Source organism: Pipistrellus kuhlii, unplaced genomic scaffold (genome assembly GCF_014108245.1).
Source record: "Pipistrellus kuhlii isolate mPipKuh1 unplaced genomic scaffold, mPipKuh1.p scaffold_m20_p_2, whole genome shotgun sequence".
NCBI lineage: Eukaryota > Metazoa > Chordata > Mammalia > Chiroptera > Vespertilionidae > Pipistrellus > Pipistrellus kuhlii.
Genome location: NW_023425515.1, coordinates 100,391,427 through 100,417,405, shown reverse-complemented (window position 1 = coordinate 100,417,405; position 25,979 = coordinate 100,391,427). Strand labels below are relative to the sequence as shown.

At 36.8% G+C, this 25,979-nt stretch overlaps 1 protein-coding gene across 12 annotated transcripts in view; it reads right to left on the bottom strand.

Moving 5' to 3' along the window:
- ATR (ATR serine/threonine kinase) overlaps positions 1–25,979 on the bottom strand; it is a 192,446-nt gene that overhangs the window by 93,881 nt on the left and 72,586 nt on the right. For all 12 annotated transcript variants that reach the window (XM_036447780.2, XM_036447781.2, XM_045584129.1 and 9 more), the window contains 6 exons: positions 24,235–24,420; positions 21,653–21,745; positions 18,311–18,441; positions 6,082–6,225; positions 1,459–1,552; positions 357–482 (listed from right to left, as the gene is read on the bottom strand). In XM_036447780.2, the coding sequence (XP_036303673.1) occupies positions 357–482; positions 1,459–1,552; positions 6,082–6,225; positions 18,311–18,441; positions 21,653–21,745; positions 24,235–24,420 (774 nt within the window). The remainder of the gene's footprint in view (positions 1–356; positions 483–1,458; positions 1,553–6,081; positions 6,226–18,310; positions 18,442–21,652; positions 21,746–24,234; positions 24,421–25,979) is intronic.

Genomic DNA, 25,979 nt, shown 5'->3' with positions numbered 1-25,979 from the left:
CAGACATGCCTGAAGGGGTCCCATATTGGATAGGGTGCAGGCTGGGCTCAAGGACACTCCACCTCCGTGCATGAATTTCATGCACTGAGCTTCTAGTAAATAATAAAAAACATAAAGCACAATGTACATATGTCAAAATGATGAAACTTTTTAAAAATATAAATAAATAAGAGATGGCAACATAACCATGAAATGACGTATGTAATCTGAGGATTGTCTATTTTATAATCTAGATAAAATTAATATCACTGTTTTCAATGAACCTACTGAACTGCAAGCAATTACACCAATCTGTCATCTTGTCTTAAACTTCCAAACTTTCTTTTTTATAGCCTTTTAATTGTATCTTAGGATACCTGATTTTTATACAAGGTTTCTTTCAAGCTTTTAAGTGCATGAATACGAACGTCTACATTTTCATGTTGGACTGCTTTCATCGATAGCTGCAGAGTTGTCTGAAGATCAGTACTCTCAGAGGTTTCCTACATAAAGAGCACAGAGAGGTACATCTAATCCATTAATCACTTTAGGAACCAGTGGAAAGTCTTGAGTCCCTAGACTCTAGGGCCTAGAGTTATCATTAAAGTAGTTAAGTTACACCCCTATTAAAAGCAGTTTTAAATATAATTTCAATCTCTTCCCTTGGATAGCATGTAATTTTAAGCAATTCTCAGGGAAAGGGATTTCATTCTATCATCTTTAAAGCTGAAGAAAAACAATTACATAGGAATTTACTTATCTAAAATAAATTCTCTTCTTGGTAAGAAATACAAGTTTCCCCTAACTTACAAAGGGCTACATAATAGCTTTGAGCCAAGTCTATAGATTATGCAAATAATTCACCCCTTCCTTACTCCAAGTACTAATTTTCTTTTAACTATCATGAATTACCTTTTAAAGGAGAAATAAAGTCTACAGAACCTATCGTATCAGAGGGTCTGTAGTAAATACCTCTGCCAATCGGACCCAAGATCAGGTATTCCACTTTCTACCCTAAAATTCTATGGAATCACCACTAATAATTTTACAAATCCAACTTCATTGGACTTCAAAATGATGGAATTATAGATTATTCCCCTTCTAAAGCTCAGAAATCAGTTAGACCTGAATTTCCATACTGTACTTTATAGCACAAAATAATTAGAATCCCACAGCTTTTCTTTCTTAAACCAGGGCATGCAGCCATGGTAGCTTCGTTTGGGGGTTATATGTAGGGCATATTGGCCTAGATAGTAAAGGCTCTCTGTTCTATCTAATGCTATTACACCTTTCAACTAAATGCTAAAACTTCCTTCTAAAAATCATGGATTTATGACAGAATGATCTAGTCACCAGGAATTAACCATTAGAATATGACTATATTATGGCTTAGTATGAATATAAAGAATATTTTTCAATGTACTGGAATTTGGGAATAATTTTATATCACTGATCAAAATCATTAAAAAACATAATTACCTTTCTGTATTCCTGTAGAACTGCTTTTATCTTCTTTAATTCTAGATGGTCGGGTAAAAAATATATTTCATGAAGAAAATCTTGTACAGCATCCCTAATTGTCAGTTGGAAGAAAAAGAATTATTTGCAAAGAGAATGAACACTAAAAATATATAAAAAGAGGCTAAAATAAAGGTCAATTTAATGTACATTTAAAAGTGCTAGTTAGTTAATGACATTCAGAATATTCATTCTAACCATGTCTAGGAATGCTCAGCTAATTAAGAGTGGCAAATCATCAAACCTAAGGGGGGAAAAAAAACCCATGGCAATCTGTGAATAAACTATATTTTTAGTATATACATCCATGTATAATAACTTTCTATTCAATTTGTGCTTGGTGTGTGACCTACTTTAACAAACAAAATGTGGGAGAAGAGATTCTGTGCTATTTTGAGGCCTAAGTGTTAAAAAAAGTCTTACAGCTTCTGGCTAGGTTTGTGCTAAAGAAAAACCCTGAGTCACCACAGAAGAAGTCTGGCCACTAACAAGGACAGGCTACATGGACAAAAGACTCTGAGGTTACATGGAAAAGGGGAGAGGCCCAGCCAAGTCTAGCAGAAGACTGACTGAAGTCATACCAATGACTATAATATTTGCAAGACCAGCCAAAGATACAACCAGCTGAACCCAGCCCAGACTGCAAAATTATGAATAAATAAAAATGCTCATTGTGCTGAAACCGGTTTGGTTCAGTGGATAGAGCATCAACCTGTAGACTGAAAGGTCCCGGGTTCGATTCTGGTCAAGGGCATGTACTATGGTTGCGAAAACATCCCCAGTAGGGGGTGTGCAAGAGGCAACTGATCGATGTTTCTAACTCTCTATCCCTCTCTCTTCCTTTCTGTAAAAAAATCAATAAAATATGTTTTTTTAAATGCTCAATTGTTTTAGGAAGCTATGTTTTGGAGTGTTTTGTAATACAGCAAAAGATAGCCAAACTCTCCTTAAGAATTTTAGAGAATATTTAAAATAATTCCTATTGACACAAATAATTTTTTACAATATATTTTATTGATTTTTTACAGAGAGGAAGGGAGAGAGATAGAGAGCTAGAAACGTTGATGAGAGAGAAACATTGACCAGCTGCCTCTTGCACACCCGCTACCAGGGATGTGCCCGCAACCAAGGTACATGCCCTTGACCGGAATCGAACCTGGAACCCTTCAGTCCGCAGACCGACGCTCTACCACTGAGCCAAACCGGTTTCGGCGACACAAATAATTTTTTATTTGCTTCAAATAAATACTCTAATATTTCTGTGTACAAATAAAGGCTTTCCTAATTCTGAATTCTGATCTCACATAAAAAAAATTCAAGTAAAGAAAAATAAATGCTAATTTCTCATTTTCACTAACTCATGCAACAAATATGCATTAAATTTAGTAACTACTATTTGCTACTATGCGTTAGACACTGAGTTTGTAACAATAAAGAAAGCTGAAATAATTTCCTAAATCAAGGGGCTTAAGATCTTCTACCTAGCATTGAGTAAAATAGAATTTTTTAATGATAGAAAAATGATTCCTCTATGATAAAGATATACTATTTTCATGATAATACAAAAAGTATTTTAAAAGTGGCCTGCCTACTCAAGAAGGCAAATAATCCTTTCCACTAATATTTACAGGGTAAAACAAGATGGTTGTTAGAGAATTAAATTTGACAGTAAAATAGTAGTCAAGTTTTCAGGCTAATTTAAATTGGCTAATTGAAATAAATGAATATTCTAGAAAAATTAATTGTACTGGACAAAAAGCTGTTGTTAAAGTCTTAACTAAAATTTTTATTGGTAGTTCATTTCATGGCAAAATTGGGTAACATGTAATAAGCCTAAAGCAGTCATATTTTAGTGCAAAAAATTAAAATTTAAAAGCTATCAAGACTACATTGTAAAATTTCCAAAAGCCTTCTAATATTTAAATCAAAAAAGGGGGGATAGCAGAAGAATATCATGTAAGGAAAATATCCTATAAGTAAATTACATCTAGAAAATTTTCACTATAGAAAATTAACTTTCATTTGTAATGCTAACAGTAAGTCACCCATGTAAAACATACATGGTGTCAAAACAAGCCACAGGAAAATCGTTTGGGCAAAAAATAAAGTCAAATTTATACAAAAGATTCCTTTATTAACTTTTGGTTGAGAATATGTTTGTATATTTTCATAGAACAACTCTGAGACCATGTGGATTCCTGCAACAGAGAATAATTAACAGGATTACTCCAGCAATGAAAACAGAAGACAAACAATCCAGAGATGGAAGATGCTGATGCTCCCTTGCTATACTAGCAGTCAACAGCTGTGCATCACTGCAGGTTGCCCAGGACCAAACCAGAGAGGGTCTGTCCTGCATTATCACCATTTGTCCACCATCCAGAACTGAAATATCATTGCTGACATGTATGCATAAGGAACTGTTTGACAATGAAATTGGTACTCAAAAGAACTGTTGGCCCAGAAAGAAACTCACTACAGACTGATTCATTTGCCTCTCACCATAACCTTATTGCTTGTCTCATTTTCAGTTCTTATGAGTGTATTTCTAGTATCACATGAGCTCACTCATCTAGGGTAAATAATGAACAACATAGACTGATGAACAAGAACAGACCCAGAGACAAAAAAGCATACATCAGACTGTCAGACCTCAGAGGGAAGGTAGGGGAGGGTGGGGATAGATCAACCAAAGGACTTGTATGCATGCATATGAGCCTAACCAGTGGTCACAGACAACAGAGGGGATGGGGGCATGCATGGGGAGGGGTTTGGGATGGGAATGGGGGGATAAGGACAAATATGTGATACCTTAATCAATAAAGAAATTTTTAAAAATAATAAAAAATAAAATAAAATAAAAGTGGTCTCAATCAGTGATTATACAGTTCTATAATGTACAAAATATAAAAGCTTTTAACTTAAAAAACTGCATTAGCCTTTTCTTCTGTACTTTCAGAAATTTTCATTAATTTTTTATAGTAACATTGGACAGTTAGTATAAAAAATGGGAGTAGCAATTACATTAGTAAGTAAATAAGTAATATTTAAATCCTAACTTTTCAGAAAAAATGAACCAGTTAAGTAGAAAAATGAAAGAAAAAAAAATGAAATGTATGGGACAAAATTCTGGGCTAAAAAGCAACCTTGAGTGAGGAATAAAAATGGAAAGGAATAATGTGTGTTCTTGCAATCACAATTGAAAAAAAATAAACAATCTGGAATGGTTACAGCCTGTTTTGAAAAAAATCTTGAGAAATAATTTTAAGAAGTATGATATTGCCAGATTTTGGGATGCAATGAATGTCAAAATAAGCAATTTAGAATCTATCAATTAGGAAATGGAGACCACAAAATGTCTCTGCATGTTATAAAGTTCTAGATAAAGAATTGCTTTTAAATATGGCCAATATAAAGAAATGTATAATAATAAAAGCTTAAAGGAAAGGAGACTGGTTTGAAATTTAACCTAATGAAATAGTAAGTTTCAACTGAGATAAGCTATAAAAAGTAATGAATATAGCCAAAACCAGTTTGGCTCAGTGGATAGAGCGTTGGTCTGGGGACTGAAGGGTCCTGGGTTCGATTCCAGTCAAGGGCATGTACCTTGGTTGCGGGTACATCCCCAGTAGGGGGTGTGCAAGAGGCAACTGATTGATGATTCTCTCTCATCAATGTTTCTGACTCTCTATCCCTCTCTCTTCCTCTCTGTGAAAAATCAATAAAATATTGTTGGGAGCCATCAGAGTTGAACAAGCAACTCCGTCTTAAGGAAATAGAATATAGAATTAAGTTCCTTCTAGCAGAAGTTATTTGATGCCCTGAGGGTTTGGCCAGAGGCTAAAGATTAACCTGCCGCTTAGCATCTCTGCAACTTCCTCTTCCTGATCCTCCCACATAGCTAGACCAGCCTTGGAATGTTACACCTTGGAATGGTACACGGCCCTGGCAGTTAGCCAATCCTGTGTTGCCAGACACCTTACCACCTTGCCACTCAGTGCCTAAACCAATTATACACTGCCAAAGACCCCTCTGCGTAGGCAACCCTGCTCCCCTTTGTTCCTGCTGTATATATATTGCCATTTCAAAAAATAAAGTTTGAGGCTTGATCAGAACCCGTTCTTGCCTCCATTCTTCGAGTTCCTTGTTTCCTTCATTCTCTTAGGTGGTTTCCATGTGCCCTCGTTGTTGCCCCGCGGGTCGGGGCAAAACATATATTAAAAAAAAAAAAGTAATGAATATCTCTCTTAACTTTCTCATGCTACTCAATCATATGCCTTTTAACTGTGAGAAGAAAGGTAAATTTGCCTCACCTTTTTCAAAATTGATGAAAAATAATTCAGTTGCGACCTACTAATTAATTCATTTAAAATATAATTATAATGGAAACCATGTCACAACTGAAATAACCATCAGTTCAATATGTATTGTCTTAAAATATATCAATATACTTGTTACTGATGAACTATAAATTAAATAGAATATAAACAGTTCTACATTATCAATAATAATCCTAATACCTTGAAACATAAAGATAGGGTAATAAAAAATTGCTACATTTGTTATTAATTTCAGTTACAATACCTGTTTTCAATGATAAGATAGTGAAATATAGCTGCAGTTTCTTTAGGCTGGATGTGTATGAGAGGCAACAAAGCTACTATCACATGACTGAGAAGGGAGCCTAGATAAGTACGATCCAGGCAACGAACAAAGCAGTCCCAAGCTCTATGGAAAAACAACAATAAACAACAAAAAATAAAAGTTAAAGGTCACATTACAGTATTTTTATTATTTGTAAAGCTCCATCAATGACTTATTAGCAAAAGAAACAATAGTACATACAGTAATAAAATTACAAGGTAGCTGTAAAAATGGAGTAAAGTTCAGTAATGTACACTCAAATAATATATGAAGTAAAAAAAGCAAGGTAAAAAACAGTACTTATAATATATGCTACCCTTTGATGAAGAATTAATATAAAAAATGTATGTGGCCGAAACCGGTTTGGTTCAGTGGATAGCACATCGGCCTGCGGACTGAAAGGTCCTAGGTTTGATTCCGGTCAAGGGCATGTACCTTGGTTGCAGGTACATCCCAGGGTGTGTGTGTGTGTGTGTGTGTGTGTGTGTGTGTGCGCAAGAGGCAGCTGATTGATTATTCTCTCTCATCGATGTTTCTAACTCTCTATCCCTCTCTCTTCCTCTCTGTAAAAAATCAATAAAATATATATTTTTAAAAATGTATGTGTATATTTCTTTATAATTTTAGAAAGGGGGTGGTTATATAAAAGTTAATAAAAATAGATACCTGCAGGCTTCAAGAATGGAAGCTAGATACTCTGAGTGTAACTTAAAACAAATTTGAATTTGGGAAAGTGTAAATGTGTTATATGACATTGAAGTTAAATAAAGAATAAAAGCAATCGGACTGGGAAATGTCGCCATCTTGAAAGGAAAACTGGATCTTGTCAGAGGCCTGAATATCCACAGCCGCGGCGGCTGCAGAGCAGCTGTGAGCCCCAGAACACCAGTCCCAGGCGGCGTGAACATTTTGACTCAAAGAAGCTCTCTACTGCAGATTTCGCGGGGATAGGGTGAGTCCCTGCAGAAGACAGAAACTCGCATTGCGCACTGCAGGAGCTGGAGGACCAGGGAGGTGTTTACATGGAGAAGCCCGGGGCTGTTGGGCTGGTGTAATCCGTGATTGTAGAAGGGGCTCCGCAGAGCTGCTAATAAGGGGGATTTCTAAAGAACAACCCGTTTTGATCTGACACGGAGAGATAGCCTGAGAGTTTCAGGGATGTGCAGTATACTTGGACTTGCCCGCAAACCAATTGAGTGTCACAGAGAAAAAGCTAAAGGGGCCTTAGAGTCCGGGAAGTCAACCCAGAAACACTGCCACCCAGAGGCTGAATCACAAATTGACCCTAGTGTAAAAAAAAATAAAAGAACACCAGAAATTAAGACACTGCCTGCTTAAAAATCTGGACTGGATTACAACACTGAGGAGCAGTGAAACACAGGGAACTATAATAGAAACAACCATGACAAACAGAATGATAGAGGAAGTTAATGACCTTTATTACTGCACTTATTTTTTTAATTTTTAATTTTTTAAAAATTTTCATTATTTGCATTATTTACTCAAGAGACTTTTTTTCTTTTTTTCTCACTTGACTTTACCTTTTTAATTATTACATTTTTATTTGTAGTCAGCATTATTACTACTACTATTTTAACTTTTTATTTTATTTACTTTTGTTTTATTACAATATTTTTTTTTTTAAGTTTTATTTATTTGCTTTATATTTTACTTGGGGATTAGTGTTCTACAGTCTATTTTCACCTTTTCTTCACCATCGCTTTATTCTACCCTGTTTCCCGGAAAATAAGATAGTGTCTTATATTAATTTTTGCTCCCAAAGATGCGATAGGTCTTATTTTCAGGGGATGTCTTATTTTTCCATGAAGAAGAATACAGTACACATTTATTGTTAAATGAAAATAAAGGAAATTTATTACCTGTATACGGTACGGTAGTACAGTAGTTGTCAACACAAACCAGATAAAACTGTGAATCCTACAGTATCAAAAGTTACTCATTTATTCAATGACAATCATGTCTTCATCTTCTGGAACATCATCATAACAATCCAATTCCTGAATTTCCTGGTGAATTTCTTGTGACTCCATTTCTTTCAGAATCAGTGAACCAAATCTCTCATGTTTAGCCTAGGGGGGCCTTATTTTCGGGGGAATGCCTTATATTTCACTCAGAAGGAAACTTGTAAGTAGGTCTTATTTTCGGAGGATGTCTTATATTCGGGAAAACACAGTATCTCAATTCTATCTTTATGCCATCATACTCTCCCTAACTTTTCCCCTTTTGGTGTCCTCCTTATCTTAACCCTTTCTTGCTCTATATTTTCCCTATTCTATTTACCCCCTGCTAAAATTTCACCCTACTTATAATATATATATCTAATTTCCAACCCCCTGCTCCAAGTCCATACACACCAGCCTTTTTGCTGTCCTAACTAAAAAGAAAAAAATTTCTCTTTGTCCTTTTGTAGTTGCTTGTTTGAATGTTAACTATATAGAAGTTTTATGCTATTTTGTGAGATTGTTTGCTTGTTCTTTTTGTTTGATTGTATGTTTTTGTTTGCTGTGTTTTAGTTTGCGTTTTACTTCTGCTTTCCCTTTCCTTGCTTGATATTAGCTGGTGTTGTAGGTTGTATTAATCTCCGGGTACTTGTTGCAGGCATTTGTTGTGATTAATGGTTATTCTATTGGAGTAACCTCTCCCCATATATATAATTAGCTCCTCATTTCTGTGTTAGTCTCATTATAGTCTCTCTCACTTTTTTTTTTTTTGGCTCCTTTTCACAATTTCATTTTGACACTCCTTTTTTTCTTCTTTCTTTTTACTCTTCTATTTCTCCTACCCCCTAATTTGCCTTTCTCTTGTGGTCACCGTTATTGGAGGTTATTAATATCGTGAATACATTTCTGTTCAGTGTCTTGTGTGTTGTACCTGGTTGTGTTGTATTTTGTTCCTTTAAATTAGGGGTGTCGAACTCAATCAGAGAAGGGGCCAAAATCTAAAATCCAGCCTAAATCGCGGGCCGAATGGTTTACTGAACAGTCATAAACTGTCATTGTGATGGAAACGCAGTGGAGTGCAGTGATGACAGCGCAGTGCGGGCCACATTGCAAGGCCTGGCGAGACGGATTTGGCCCGCGGGCCTTGTGTTTGACACATGTGCTTTAAATCAAAGCAGGAGAGAGAGAACTACAATACATAACCAGATATCCTGAGAAGAAAGATCATGTGGACACAAAGAAAAAGCCCGCATATGAAAAGCAGGCATCACCAAAAAAAAAAAAAAGTAAGCGAACTAGAGACAAGCAACCTATCACAACAAGAATTCAGACAAAAGGTCATAAGGTGGCTGAAAAGAATGGAAGACAAATTCAACAATATGAGTAAGAACCAAGAGGAAATGAGGAAAAACCAAGAAGAAATGAAAAATGACATCACTGCTGTAAAGAACTCAATAGAAAGCATCAAGAGTAGCTGAGAAGAAGCAGAGGACCGCATCAGTGAGCTAGAAGATAAGATGGAAGGAAAATACCCAAGTAGAACAGCTTCTACAAAAAAAAATTAAAAAGCAGAACAAGAGCCTAAGGGAACTTTGGACAACACAAAACAAAACAACATTTGCATAATAGGAGTTCCAGAAAGGAAGAAAACTGAGGAAGGCATAGAACACCAGTTTCAAGAAATAATAACAGAAAACTTTCCTGATATAGGGAAGAAAAAAAACATACAAATCCAAGAAGCTCAGAGTCCCAAGCAAAATGAACCCCAAAAGACTGATGCCAAGGCACATTGTGATTAAATTGGCAAACAACAATGACAAAGTAAGAATCTTAAAAGCAGCCAGAGAGAGACACAAAGTTACATACAAAGGATCCCCCATCGGACTAGCAACTAATTTCTCTACAGACACTCATCAGGACAGAAGGGAATGGGATGAAATATACAAAGTCATGCCAAAGAAGGGTCTGAATCCAAAAATAATGTACCCAGCAAGGCTATCAATCAAAATTGAAGGTGAAATCAGGAGCTTCACAGACAAAAAAGGACTAAGGGCCGAAACCGGTTTGGCTCAATGGATAGAGCGTCGGCTTGGGGACTGAAAGTTCCCGGGTTCGATTCCGGTCAAGGGCATGTACCTTGGTTGCGGGCATATCCCCAGTAGGGGGTGTGCAAGAGGCAGCTGATCGATGACTCTCTCTCATCGATGTTTCTACCTCTCTCTCTCCCTTCCTCTCTGTACAAAATCAATAAAATATATTTCAAAAAAAAAAAAAAAAAAAGGACTAAGGGAATTTATCACCACCAAATCAGCAATGCAAGAAATGCTAAAGGGTGTGCAGTAAATAAAATTTTAAAAAAAGAAAAAGAAATAGGCAGCGAAGAAGAAACACAGGGGTATAGAATAAAAATGGCGACAAATGAGTACTTATCAGTAATAACTTTAAATGTAAATGAATTAAATGCCTCCAATCAAAAGATATAGAGTAACGGACTGGATAAGAAAACAAGGCCCATGTATCTACTGTCTACAAGAAACCCACCTCAGAAAAAAAATAGGCACACAAACCGACGATGAAGATAAGGAAAAAGGTTTTCCAGGTGAATGGAAATGAGAAAAAAGAGATGGGATATCAATACTTACTCTGACAAATTAGATCTCAAAGGGAAGGATATAACAAGAGATAAGGAAGGCCACTTCATAAGACTAAAGGGAGCAATCCAACAAGAAGAAATAACTCTGATAAACATATACACATCCAATATAGGAGCACCCAAATACATTAAAAAAAAAATAAATGAATGAATGAATGAATAAATAAATAAATAAATAAATAAATAAATAAATCCTCCTGGAGGATATCAAGGGAGAGATTAACAGCAATACAATCATAGTAGGCGATTTTGACACCCCACTATCACCATTGGACAAAGCCTCTAAACAAAAAATCAGCAAAGAAATATCAATCCTAAATGACTCACTAGATCAGATGAAATTGACATCTTCAGAAAATTTCACCCCAAAGCCACAGAATATACATTCTTCTCAAGTGTACATGGGTCATTTTCAAAGATAGACCATATGTTAACACATAGGCAAAGTCATTCCAAATTCAAGAAGATAGAAATCATATCAAGCATCCTCTCAGATCACAGTGATATAAAGTTGGAAATCAACTACAATAAAAACAATCCAAAGAAATCAAACACATGGAGACTAAACAGCATGCTATTAAACAATGACTGGGTTACCACAGAGATCAAGGAAGAAATAAAAAAAAATCCTGACAACAAACGACAATAAAAACACAACAATCCAAAATCTATGGGTCACAGCAAAAGCAGTTTTGAGAGGGAAGTTCATAGCTCTACAAGCCTACTGCAAAAAACAAAAAAACAATGGTAATAAATTACTTAACCCTACAACTCAAACAGTTAGAGAGCAACAAAAAAGCCCAGTGTAAGCAGAAGAAAGGAAATAATTGAGATCAGAGCAGAGATAAACGACATAGAGACCAACGAAACGATACAAAAGATGAACAAAACCTGAGCTGGTTCTTTGAAAGGATAAACAAGATTGATGAAACTCTAGCCAGGCTAACCAAGAAACAAAGAGAGGAATCAAATAAGCAACATCAAAAATGGAAGAGGTGAAATAACAACATACCCTGCGGAAATGCAAAGGATTGTTACAAAATACTAGGACCAACTCTACTTGAACAAAATGGACAACCTGGAGGAAATGGACAGATTCCTGGAAAAATATAACCTTCCAAAACTCAATCCGGAAGAATCCAAACAGCTCAATAGGCCAGAAACTATGGATGAAATTGAAGCAGTCATCAGAAAGCTTCCAGCAAACAAAAGCCCAGGGCCAGATGGTTTCACAGGAGAGTTTTGCCAAACATTCAAGGAAGAACTAAAACCTATACTCCTCAGGCTATTCCTAAAAATTCAAGAGGAAGGAAGACTTCCAAGCTCCTTCTATGAAGCCAGCATCACGCTAATACCAAAGCCAGATAAAGACAACACAATGAAAGAGAACTACAGCCCTAACCAGTTTGGCTCAGTGGATAGAGAGTCAGCCTGTGGACTGAAGGGTCCCAGATTTGGTTCCGGTAAAGGGCATGTATCTTGGTTGCAGGCACATCCCCAGTAGGGTTGTGCAGAAGGCAGCTGATCGATGTTTCTCTCTCATCGATGTTTCTAACTCTCTATCACTTTCACTTCTTCTCTGTAAAAATCAATAATATATATATATATATATATATATATATATATATATATATATATATATTTTAAAGAAAAAGAAAAGAGTGCAGGCCAATATCCCTCATGAACAAAGATGCCAAAATCCTCAACAAAATTCTAGCAAATTGGTTCCAGCAGTACATCAGAAAGATCATACACCATGACCAAGTAGGATTTATCCCAGGAATGCAAGGATGATACAATTTCCACAAATCAATAAACGTGATATATCACATAAACTGAGAGATAAAAATCACATAGTGACATCAAGTGATGCAGAAAAAGCATTTGCAAAAATCCAACAATCTTTCCTGATAAAAACTCTCAACAAGGTGGGAATAGAAGGATCATACCTCTACATAATAAAAGCCATATATATGACAACCCACAACCAATATCATATACAATGGGAAAAAAACTAAACCCATTTCCCCTAAAAACAGGAAAAGACAGGGATGCCTACTCTCACCACTCCTGTTTGACATAGTACTGGAAGTATTATTACCCATTGCAATTAGACAAGAAGAAGAAATACAAGGCATCCAAATTGGAAAAGAAGTAAAACTGTCCTTATTTGCAGATGACATGATATTGTACATAAAAAACCCAAAAGACTCCATCAAAAAACTAATAATAGACTTAATAAATGAATTCGGAAATGTAGCAGGATACAAAATTAATGCCAAGAAATCTATGGCCTTTCTATACACCAATTGTGAATTTACAGACAGAGAGACTAAAAAAGCAATCCCATTTATCATTGCACCAAAAAAATTAAGATACCTAGGAATAAACTTAACTATGTAGGTAAAAGACCTATATGCAGGAAAACTACAGGACTGTGAAAAAAAAAAAGAGATAGAGAAAGACATAAAAAGATGGAAGAATATACCATGTTCATGGAAATGTGCATACTACCCAAAGCAATAAATAGATTCAAAGCACTACCCATTAAAATACCAATGGCATACTTCACAGACCTACAAAGAAGTCTTCAAAAATTCATCTGGAATAAAAATGACCCTAAATAGCCACAACAATCCTGAGAAAGAACAAAGTAGGAGGGAACTCAATACCAGATTTCAAGCTGTATTACAAAACAACTATTCTCAAAAAAACATGGTACTGCCGAAACAGGTTTGGCTCAGTGGATAGAGCGTCGGCCTATGGACTGAAGGGTCCCGGGTTTGATTCTGGTCAATGGCATGTGCTTTGGTTACAGGCACATCCCCAGTGGGAGGCGTGCAGGAGGCAGCTGATCAATAATTCTCTCTCATCGATGTTTCTAACTATCTCTCTCCCTTCTTCTCTGTAAAAAATCAATGAAATATATATATTTTTTTAAAGAAAAACAAAAAACAGCATGGTACTGACACAAGAAAAGACATATAGATCAATATAATAGAATACAGAATACAAATATCAACCCAGGACAGATGTTGGAAGATGGCGGCAAGGTGAACACTTGTACGTGCTGTCTCTCACAACCACAGCAGAGCTGCAACTGAGGATCTTATCTGAGACCTGAAAAGACCACAACTGTGGAGACCACGGAGCAAGCTATGGGGCCCCGACCAGTGCGGACACGTGGATTCCACAGAAAGGTTGGATTTTGCCAGGGATAACACGGTGTGTCTGTGTCCCAGCAGCGAAAGCAGCAGCTGCAGAGGCTGCAACCACTGTGGCTGCAGAGACGCGCTGGGACCTTGGAAATCTGTGCCCACAAAAGCCCCCTGCGGTCTGGCTTGATTTGAGAGAGTGGACGGGGGTCCCCAAGGTTGCTAATAGTAGGGTTCTCTAGGGAACAACCCATTCTGTTCAGACATGGAGGGAGAACATAGGAGTTAGAAAGGTATGCAGTCTGTTTGTAAGTGCATGCAGGCTGGTCCATTGTACACACAGGTTGGTTCCCCTACAACCCTTTGTTTCTGATTACAAAGGAGGGACCACCCAGATTGGCTGGCCCTGAGATAAGACAGGGGGAAAGAGCTTTTCTGGAAGCGGAGAAGCAGAGCGGGGAGAAATAATTTGGGATGCAGCTCCCAGGCAAAAAAACAAAACAAAACAAACAAAAAACAAACAAACACGGTATTGAGTGCCATAAAAAAAGAAGGCTAGAGCACCCAAAAAGATGAGGACGTCAATCCAGAAACACTGCCACCTAGGGGCTGGAGTACAAACTGACTGTGTTTATTACTAGTTTTATTTAATCAAAAACCAAGAAATTAAGAAATTACCATCTTAAAATTAAGGACTAGTTTACAACACTGAGGTGCAGTGGAAAACCGGGAACTGCAATACTGTCTGGACTGAGAACAGAATAACAGAAGTGAATGGCCTTCACAACTACACACAGTTTATGCTAATTTTTTTATTTTTTATTTTATTTTCAGTTTTTGCATCTTTTACTTAAGAAACCAATTTTTTCCATTTTTCCTCACTTGATTTTAACTTTTTAATTATTACATTTTTAGGTTCAATCAGCATTATTGCTACTGCTATTTTAACTTTTATTTTTAAGTGCTATTTTATTTTCTCTTTATTTTACATTGGAATTAGTGTCCATTCTATCTCCATTTCTCCTTTAGCATTGTTTACCCTATCTCAACATGACCTTTACACCATCACTCTCTTCCTAACCTTCCCCCTTTTTGCTATCCTGTTTATCTTAACCCTTTCCTGCTTTAGATTTTCCCAACTCTGTCTCCCCCCTGCTAAAATTTCTACCGTACTTATATATCTAATTTCCAATCCCCTGTGCCAAGTGCATATACACCACTCTCTGAGCTGTATTAACTAGCAATAAATAAATAAATAAATAATTGTTTTCCTCTCTGTCCTTTTGATGCTGTTTGTGTGAATGTTGATTATATTGTATTTTTATGTTTTTTAGTGAGAGTATTTTGCTTATTCTTTTGTAGTTGCTGTTGCTTGGTATTTTTTTATTTGCTTTGTTTTTGTTCGTTTGTTTTTTACTTCTGTTTTCCCTTCCTTTGCTGGATTTAGTGGGGGTGTAGATTGTATTATTCTCCAGGTACTGTTGCCAGCATTTGCTGGGGTTAGTGGTTGTTCTGTTGAAATTCCTGCCCCATATATATAGTTTGTTCCCCTTTTCTCCCATAGTCTATTTCTTGTCTCTCTCTCCCTTTCTCTTTTTGTTTTTGTTTTTTTTTTTCCTTATTTTTTCTTCTCCCTGTTTACCAATTCCAGATATCAACCCAAATCACTATGCTCAATTAATATTTGACAAAGGTGGCACGAACATACAATAGAGTCAAGACAGTCTCTTCAATAAATGGTGTTGAAAAAATTGGACAGATACATGCAAAAGAATGAAACTAGATCACCAACTTACACATATACAAAAATAAACTCAAAATGGATACAGGACTTAAACATAAGATGGGAAACCATAAAAATACTAGAGAAATCCACAAGCAGCAAAATCTCAGACAAATGCCAAAAGAACTTCTTCACTGATACTGCCCCTAGGGCAATGGAAGATAAAGATAAAATAAACAAATGGGACTACATCAAAATAAAAAGCTTTTTCACAGTAAAAGAAACCATCAACAAAACATCTTGAAAGCCCACTGTATAGGAGGAAATATTTGCAAATGTTATCACTAATAAAAGTTTAATCTCCAACATCTACAGGCAGCTTATACAACTTAATAAAAGGAAGATAAATGATCCAATAAAGAAATGGCAACGGACCTAAATAGAATCTTTTCAAAGGAAGACAGAAGGAAGGCCAAGAGACACATGAAAACATGCTCAAAGTCACTACTTATCCGAGAGATGAAAATTAAAACAACAATGCAGTACCATCTCACACCTGTCAGAATGGCTATCATGAACAAATCAACAAATGACAAGTGCTGGCGAGGATGCAAAAAAAAAGGAACACTTGTGCACTGTAGAGTGGTGCAGCCACTGTGGAGAACAGTATGGAGTTTCCTCAAAAAACTGAAAATGGAACTCCCATTTGACCCAGTAATCCCATTCCTAGGAATATATCAAAAGAAACTAGAAACACCAATCAAAAAGAATATATGCATCCCTATGTTCATAGCAGTACAATGTACAATAGCCAAGATTTGGAATCAGCCTAGGTGCTTGTCAGCAGATGATTGGATCAGAAAACGATGGTACATCTATACAATGGAATACTATGCTGCCACAAAAAGAAGGAATTCTTACCACTAGTCAATGAAAGAAAAATACCACATGATCTCACTCATTTATGGATAATAAAGAAAATTATAAACTGTTGAACAAAAAAATACATACAAAGACAGTAAAATATCAAACAAAATGTCAAATTACAGTGGGAAGTTTAGGGTGAGGTGGGGGAGATAAGAGATTAACCGAAAGACTTGTGTGCATGCATAGAAGCATAATCAATGGACACAAAACTCTGGGGGGTGAGGGCATGTATGGGAGTGGGATTGGGGGAGAGCAATGGTAAGGTATGTACACATATTATACCTTAATAAAAAATGAAAAGAAAAAAAAAGCAATTTCCAAAAATTTTAAGCAAACTGAAATAAATTAATCTAACAAAATCATTAGTGGTACCTGCATTCAGAAAAGTTACTTCACATGACTTCAAAACATATTATTTTGACTGTACATCTATAGTAAATTATAATGTAAGTACATATAAACATAAGCTTAAACTGCACTCAGTAGTCTAACTGCAGCAGTAGTATTTAAATTAGTTAGCAATCAATCAAACCCTGCAAATCTCAATGGCCTATAAAGTAGTGTGGGGAGGGGACTTAATAGGTAAATATAAGAAAAACTTAAAGGCCGAACCAGTTTGGCTCAGTGGATAGAGTGTCGGCCTGAGGACTCAAGGGTCCCGGGTTCGATTCTGGTCAAGGGCATGTACCTTGGTTGCAGGCATATCCCCAGTAGGGGGTGTGCAAGAGTAAGCTGATCGATGACTCTCTCTCATCGATGTTTCTAACTCTCTATCTCCCTTCCTCTCTGTAAAAAATCAATAAAATATATATTTTTTAAAATACTTAAAGGGCTGAACTAAACAACTAAATGTTTGACATGTGTACCTTATATGGATTCTGATTCAAACAAACCAACATTTGGAGGAAAAAACTCTTTGAGACAATTGAGGAAATCTAAATATAGATTAAGTTCAGATGATATTAAGGAATTCCTACTACTTGGTACAACAATTCATTATGGTTACATTTGAGGTATTTACAAGAACTATTATGTGATACTGGGGTTTTCTTTAAAACATTCCAACTAACAATAAAAATAGCGGAGGTGAAATATTATAACAGACAAGAGGCCCAATGCATGAAATTCATGCAAGGGTAGACTATTGCAGCTCAGACTGCCTTGGCTGCTTCTTCGCAGCCCTAACCACTTTGGCTGGACCTCACAGACCCAGCTTCGTCCAGAAGGTGGTCCAGACAGTTAGTTGTTCCACTGTTTGGCCAATTTTCATATTACACTTTTATTATAGACTAGAGGACTGTTACACAAAATTTGTGCAAAAATAGGCCTTCCTTTCCCTAGCTGCCAGCACCATATTCCCTCTGGCACCAAGGACCTGGGCTTCCCTCCGGCCACAGGCAGCCACCAGGGACACAGATTTCCCTTGCAACCCCAGCTTAATCCAGAAGGACATCCAGTACAATTAGCATGTTACACTTTTATTATTATAGATAAGCAATGTTGACAACTGCTGAGTTAAAAAACATGTATATAGAGAAATTCACTATATTATTCTGTTTCAGTATTTACAACATTTCACAGTAAAATGTTTTTAAAGAAGTACGTAAACACATTCCCTTTTCAATACAAATTGACTACCTATCTTAATTATTTATGGTTTGAACCCAATTTCCCTCAAGGAGATAAGGATTCAAGTTAGTACTCCTGTGAAATGTAAAACAAAATCTAATAAATTAAGGCAGTTACTTACCTGCAACACAACTCAGGAAAATCATCCTTAAATCGAAGACCAGATCTCAGTGTGGTCATCATCTTCACCCGCACAGAACTGACATGTTTGGGTCCCATCAATTTCATCAAGGACATCAAACTATTCAAGGCCTAAAAAGTAAGTAGGACTTTAACATAAACAGTTCATTTTGTCAGGACAGGAGGAGATGAGCAGTAAAGACAACTACATCCCTCTCTAATCTTGGAGTAGTTAGATATTCTCTGTTAACACAAGGTCTAATAAATGTTGTCCAGTTCATTTTGTCCAACATCTTATGTAGGAATTAAGAGTTTGAAAACTATGAGTTCTGTTTTCTATGTTCTTTCCCTGGAAGGTGATTTGTTATTTTAGGCCTGCTGGTCTCCTAGCCAGTGATGTCCAAATTTATTAAGAATACTAGAGGCCCTGGCTTCACTCCCAGCTGCACAGGGCACTCCAGGAGCCGGCATGTCCCTGCTCCCAGCTCGCCAGGGAGCCAGCAAGTCCCTGCTCCCCAGGCGCCCAGAACCAGCCAAGTCCTTGCTTCTGTCTGGAGCATCACTCCAGTAGCTCCCTCCACTGCCCCCCTTCCCCTCATAGCAGGCTTCACGCATCTGTGAGTCTGAATATGCAAAATAACCTCCATCTTGGTTAGATTAATTTGCATACTCACTCTGATTGGCTATGGGTATAGCAGAGTGATGGCTAATTTGCATGTTTCTCTTTTATTAGGTAAGATAGTATCTGTCCTGGCCTGGTGGCTCAGTTAGTTGGAACATCATTCCTTACACCAAAAAAGGCTATGGGTTCGATCCCCAGTCAGGATACATACGAGAAGCAACTGATCTATGTTTATCTCTCTCCTCCAACATTTCTCTCTCTTCCTCTCTTCAGAAAATAAAAATTAAAAAAATATCCCCACATGAGGATTGAAACATACAGTATCCCATCTACTGTAATAAGAGTAATATGCAAATTGACCATCACTCCAACACACAAGATCGCCGCCCACATGTGGCACAAGATGACCGTCACAAGATGGCCAGCAGGGGAGGGCAGTTGAAAGGGACCAGGCCTGAAAGAAAGGGCAGTTGGGGGGGTACAAGGCCTACAGGGGAGGACAGTTGGGGGGAATGAGGCCTGCAGTAGATGGCAGTTGGTGGTGATCAGGCATTTAGGGGAGGGCAGTTGGGGGGAACAAGGCCTCCAGTGGAGGGCAGTTGTGGGGGGGAGAACCAGGCCTGCAAGGGAGGGAAGTTATGGGGGGGCACCAGGCCTGCAGGGGAGGGTGGTTGGGGTGGACCAGGCATGCAGGGGAGGATAGTTGGGGGGACCAGGCCTACCAGGGAGGACAGTTGGGGGGAACCAGACCAGCAGGGGATTGCAGTTAGGGGTGAGCAGGCCAGCAGGGGAGGCTGTTAGGGGAACCAGACCTACAGGGGAGGGCAGTTTGGGGACAGCAGTTAGAGGTGACCAGACTGGCAGGGGAGGGCAGTTAGGGTCAATCAGGCTGGCCGGGGAGCGGTTATGAGGTTAGCAGGGTGGTAGGCAGAAGTGGTTAGGAGCAATCAGGCAGGCAGGCGGACAATTGGGAGCCAGCAGTCCTGGATTCTGATAGGGATGTTTGAGATTGATGAGGATGCAGGTTGGGTTGAGGGATAATTCTCCCCCCCACCCCACCCCCGTGCACGAATTTCATGCACTCGGCCTCTTGTATGTATATATAATTTTCTACAAATCCATCCCAAACTGCTATATAGTACATGCATTTTTGTCATAATGGTGCTAAGTTCAAGATGCTCTGAATTTAGTAAAATAAGTAGCTGGTAACATATCCAGAAAATAATACACATTCCATTGTGTGTGAAACACATAATAAGACTTGTATCAACAACTCCAGTTTCTAATGAAGGGGTAAAAAAACTCTCTAAATGACCTTAACTATATGCCAAAACATGCAAGCTCTTTGTGGTTTAAAAAAAAAAAATTCTAGTTTTCTTAGATTTGAGATGCTCTCACTTGGGATAACCATAACAAAGATTCCATACAGATGAACTAGAAGTTTGGGGGATTAAATTTATCAGTTAACACCAAAGAATGAGTACTAGTTGCTTAAATTCATAGTTTAATATTTTATCATGTTTTTATTTTATTTTATTTTATCATGTTTTGGCTCCTTAAGGTTATTAAGAGAAGGGTAATATAGACAGAAATAAAATGCTATTCATAAATTTTTACTATAATTTTATTGACTTCAGATAGAAAACAAATCATTATTTAACTTCTATCCTAATTTATGCACAAAAATGTCCAGTGGTCAGCAATCATAATGAAACTATATTGTGTCAAATACATTTAAACATAAACTGACAAGTAACTAATGCTACTTTACTTACTGTAGATAACCCAGCATTTTTGTTATTCAAAAACAGCATGGACCATGAGCCACATCAGACCGATGTGGGCAATAAATTCAATTATGCAATCTTTTTTTAAGCTATCAGTGACTGTTGGTCTCTTTTTTCCCACTGAGCTAAATGCTGTGATTAGGTGAGCCTGAAAGTGTTGGCACCAACACCTGGCACTTGAGCATAGAACCAATCCAGGGATATTTGAGCTAAAGCTGTAAAAAAGAAGGAACTCTTACTTTTTGTGACAGCATGGATGAGCCTGGAGAATATTATGTTAAATGACATAACCCAGTCAGAGAAAGACACCATATGATCTCACTTATGTGTGAAATTTAATGAATAAAATAATCTGATGAACAAAATGCAACTGGAAACATGAACACTATGAAACAGACTTGCCTGTACCAAAGGGGAGGGGGGTGGAGTGATTGGATAAAGAAAGTGAAGAGATTTAACTAAACAACATATATATTCATACTCTGACACAGACAATAATTTGGTGAAGGCCAAGGGAAGGGGAGAAGGGAGATGGAGGATGGTAAAAGGGGGGACAACTGTAATGTCAACATTAAAAAATTTTTAAAAATAGAATAAAAAGAAAGCAACTGATTTAGAACACTGTATCCAAAGTCAACCAATACCTGAAGCTATATTATCTCTCTACTTTTAGTTACAGAGCCAACAAATTTCAGTAAGCCAATTGGGTTTGGGTTTTGGGTTTTCTGTCCTGTATTTAAAAAAGAACTGCAAATAATATAATTCCTTTTTTTAAACTACCCAAAAGCTTACACAAGTTTTTTAGTAATATAAAATATCACATTTCATTATTTCTTATCTTTCAATGTTTGTAGGTAGTAGCAAAAATCATGTCTCCTGCACATTCTACATGAGTTCTATTCCAACACATTACAACTCAACTATCACTACCTACCATTTTCTTATCTTCAATGCCAACACTGGAGCTCAGTAACTGCATGTTAAAAAAAGCCAAAATGCCCAACAACTTGGGTTGCAAATAATCAGCCTAAGGGAAAAATAAACAAACAGGTAATTATGTAAATTTTATACAGATCAAATTTTATAAACCAATAAATTACTTAACATAATTTCAGTTTTGCCTATTAGAGTAACAGAAATAAATACTTGGTGAATTAAGTTTCTCAAAAAATGCTTATTATTTTCACACTTAGTATTTTTTAAATTCATGAAACTAATTTATAATCACCATTACAAAACATGATTAAATAGTACTGTACAAGAAAATAAGCTTTTGAAATCTGGACTGAGCTGGGGTGGAATCCTCAGGATCTGATTCATATCAGGATCCAGAGTGGAGAGGACATTTATCTTGAGAAAACTAGGAAAGACGACTGCCATTCTAGAGCATGTAGAGCTAAGCTGGGGGGAGGGGGGGGGGGGAAGGTATCCTGCCAGAACCATGGTGTGACATAGGGGTCAATATCCCGAGGTAATAGTGGTAAAGGAATAATTCACTAATTCCACTTCTTTGTATGCTTTGAGTTGCTGCTCAGAAAGTGCATGTACCATCAATCTAAACAAGTGGTAATCTGAAGGAACAAGGTTTGGTGAATATGGCAGGTGAGTTAATACTTCCCAGATAAGATCTTTTAACATGTCTTTAACTGGTTTTGGAGTGTGTGATGGTGCATCATCATGAAGCAAAATTACTTTGCCATGTCTTCTGGTCCATTCTGGTCATTTCATGATCAAAGCGTGGTTCAAATTGATTATTATGGGTAGCAATCAGTATTAACAGTTTCACCTGGTTTTAGAAGCTCATAATACACCACACCTTCCTGATCCCACCAAATGCAAAGCATTGTCTTCTTTTTTTATTATTTAAAGTATTACAAATAGTAGTACACATATCTTTTATCTCCCACTGACCTTCCCCTACCTTCCCCTACCACCCAGCACATGCCCTCAACACCCCCCAGACCCCACCTCCACTCCCAGTGTCTTGCACCCGCTGGTTATGCTAATATGAATGCACACAAGTCCTTCAAATGACCTCTTACCCCTCCCATCCCCCTGCCTTCCCACTGTAATTTGACAGTCTGTTTGATGCTCCTCTACCTCTGTATCTATCTTTTTGTTAATCAAGTTATAATGTTCATTATCCATAAATGAGTGAGATCATGTGGTATTTTTCTTTTATTGACTGGCTTATTTCACTTAGTATAATGCTCTCCAGTTCCATCCATGCTGCTACAAATGGTGAGAATTCCTTTTTTTTTTTTTATAGCAGCATAGTATTCCATTGTGTATATGTACCAGTTTTCTGATCCACTCATCTGCTGATGGGCATTTAGGCTGTTTCCAAAACTTAGCTATGGTAAATTGTGTTGCTATAAACATAGGGGTGCATATATCCTTTCTGATTGGTGTTTCTGTTTTCTTGGGATATATTCCTAGAAGTGGGATTACTGGGTCAAATGGCAGTGCCATTTTTAAATTTTTGAGGTAACGCCATACTGTTTTCCACAGTGGCTGCACCAGTCTGCATTCCCACCAACAGTGCACAAGGGTTCCCTTTTCTCCACATCCTCTCCATCATTTGTCATTTGTTGATTTGTTAAACGAATTTCATGCATCGGGCCTCTAATATATACATAATTTCATAGACACAGACAACAATGTGGTGATGGCCAGAGGGAAAAGGGCAGGTGGGCAAAGGGAGGATGGGGACAGGAATGGAGACATCTGTAACGGTGTCAATAATAAAGTAAAACTGAAAATGTGATATCATAGATGCCACATAGAAAAGGATGGTAAGTTGCATTGAATGCTACGGAAAAATTGAATAAAATAAGGAAGGAAAAGTAACTACTGGATTTGACAGTAGAAAGACTATTTTTGACTTTGGCAAGAAGAATTTAAGGAGAATAATGAGAACAGAGTCAAACTAGAATGGGCTAAAGAATGAATGGAAAAGGAGAAAGCAGAGATAGAAACCTCTCAAGACATATTGCTGATTATCCTGAGAGTCTCTTGAAGGAAGGAGGGCAATCAAAAGGAAAAACATAGTAAGCCTAAGGATTTATATGTTTTTAGATGAAAACATAAAATAGTAAAGTGACTTCAGACACAAATTTAAGATAGGAAAAGATGAAAAGATTAACATATCCTGTAAGTTCCCTTACACCCAACAGTGAATTTAAATATAGTTAGATAAGGTTTTAAAATGTTGTTCTAAGAAAGGGGTAGTTCAGGGGAGATACAAATGTATTCCAACCTACAGTTCATAAGTAGTGAAGAGACAAATAAACATTTTACCCAGTGAAAAAATAAAATCTAAAATCAGTTGAAAATGTCAAATTTTCAATGCCAATATATATTGTTAATGCCTTGCTGTGATCAATTTAAATATCAATCTTTTCAAAAATAAAACACCCAATTTAATTTTTAAAAAATGCACAAAACAAATATTTTTTCCAGTATCATCATTAAGCTACAAAAAGGAAAAAAACAAAACAAAAACATATTTCTTACCATTTGTTCAGGTGATATGCTATCTCTTGGGCCCTGATAAGGATCATCACTAGATGCAAATGAGGCAAGGATTGACAAACCATTGAAAACCTTTTGGTAGTTTTCTCCAATCCGTAGCAATAATTCATTATGCAATCCTTGGAAATCTTGTCTCAACAGGCTCCCCAGTTCAATTTCTGTTTCATTCTAATCCAAAGATACAGTTTTTTAAAAATTTAAAAACTTTTCTCCATACTAATATCCTGAAAATAAGTACATTGATTTCTTAATATACTATTAGTAAGTTAAGAACTCTAGATCAAGTGGTAAGATTTACTGATGATATTTTTAAAAGGCAATGGATAAAGATCTGAGTTGTCCAGCTATAGAAACAAGATGCTGAATGATTCCTCAGACTTGTTTGTGACATTTTAAAGATAAAGGCCATGGGAAATTATTCTAATCTTGTTCTATCATGGTTGTCTCCTGTAGGCTATAGGTAATGAAGATAAATTATCAGATTTGGAAATAAAATTTAAAAACTAAATCCTAGTTTTTTATAAGGCTTTAAATTCCATTAACTCATTATTCATATGCACATAATTCCCAAGAAGAAATATAGTACAGTGGCTTAGAGCACAGCCTTTCTAGTCAGACTGCTGGGATTTGAATTCCAAGTTTGTCTCTTATTAGTTGTGCTGTGACTTGAATAAGTTACCTCATCTGACCTCTCTCTGCCTTAGTTTCCTTACCAAAAAAAAAAAAAAAAGGAAAAACATTAGTATCTTTATCTTATTAGGTAACAGTGAATGAAATGAAACAAGTTGTTTATTAAAGTTTCTGACATGTAGTAAGCACTATATAAATATTTCATTATCATCTCACCTCTATGATGATTTTTTTCTCAAAATTAATAAATATACCCAATATTCAATAATTCTCATGTGGAAAGAGATTGATTGCTGGCATATCATTATTTACATGAAATAAATTAACATCATAGGAAATACTTAAAGTCACATATACATATTGTACAGGCTCTCCTGTTACCATGTAGTCTCATAAACATGACATCTGTGAATAATTACATTTTCATTTCCTCCTTTCCAACTTGGATGCCTTATATCTCTTCTTGTCTGATCACCATGCCTAGGACTTTCAGTTCTATGCTAAGAGCGTTGAAAATGGACATCTTTGCCTGTTCCTGTTCTTAAGGGAAATTTTTAGTTTTTGCTCATTGAGTATGATGTACCTACAGGTTTGTCATATATGGCCTTTATTGAGGTATGATCCCTTTATTCCCACTTTGGTAAGAGTTTTTATCAAAAAAGGGTGCTGGATTTTGTCAAATGCTTTTTCTGTATTTATTTATATGATCATGTGGATTTTATCTTTCATCATGTTTCTATTATATCACATTGACTGATTTGCCAAAATTGTACCAGTCTTGCATCCCCAGAATAAAACCCACTTGATCATGGTGTGTTTTTAATATATTGCTGGATTCATTGTGCTAATATTTTGCTGTGGATTTTAGCATCTGTTTTCATCAAGGATACTATAATTTTCTTTCTTTTTCTTTTTTACCTTATTTTTTCCCCTCATTTTTTAAAAGGTATTATATATATGTACATACCTTACCAATCCCCACCCCACCCCTACGCCCCATGCCCTCCCCCCCCCCCCCCCCGAGTTTTTAGTCCATTGGTTATGCTTATATGCATGCATACAAGTCCTTTGGTTGATCTCTTATCTCCCCCATATCT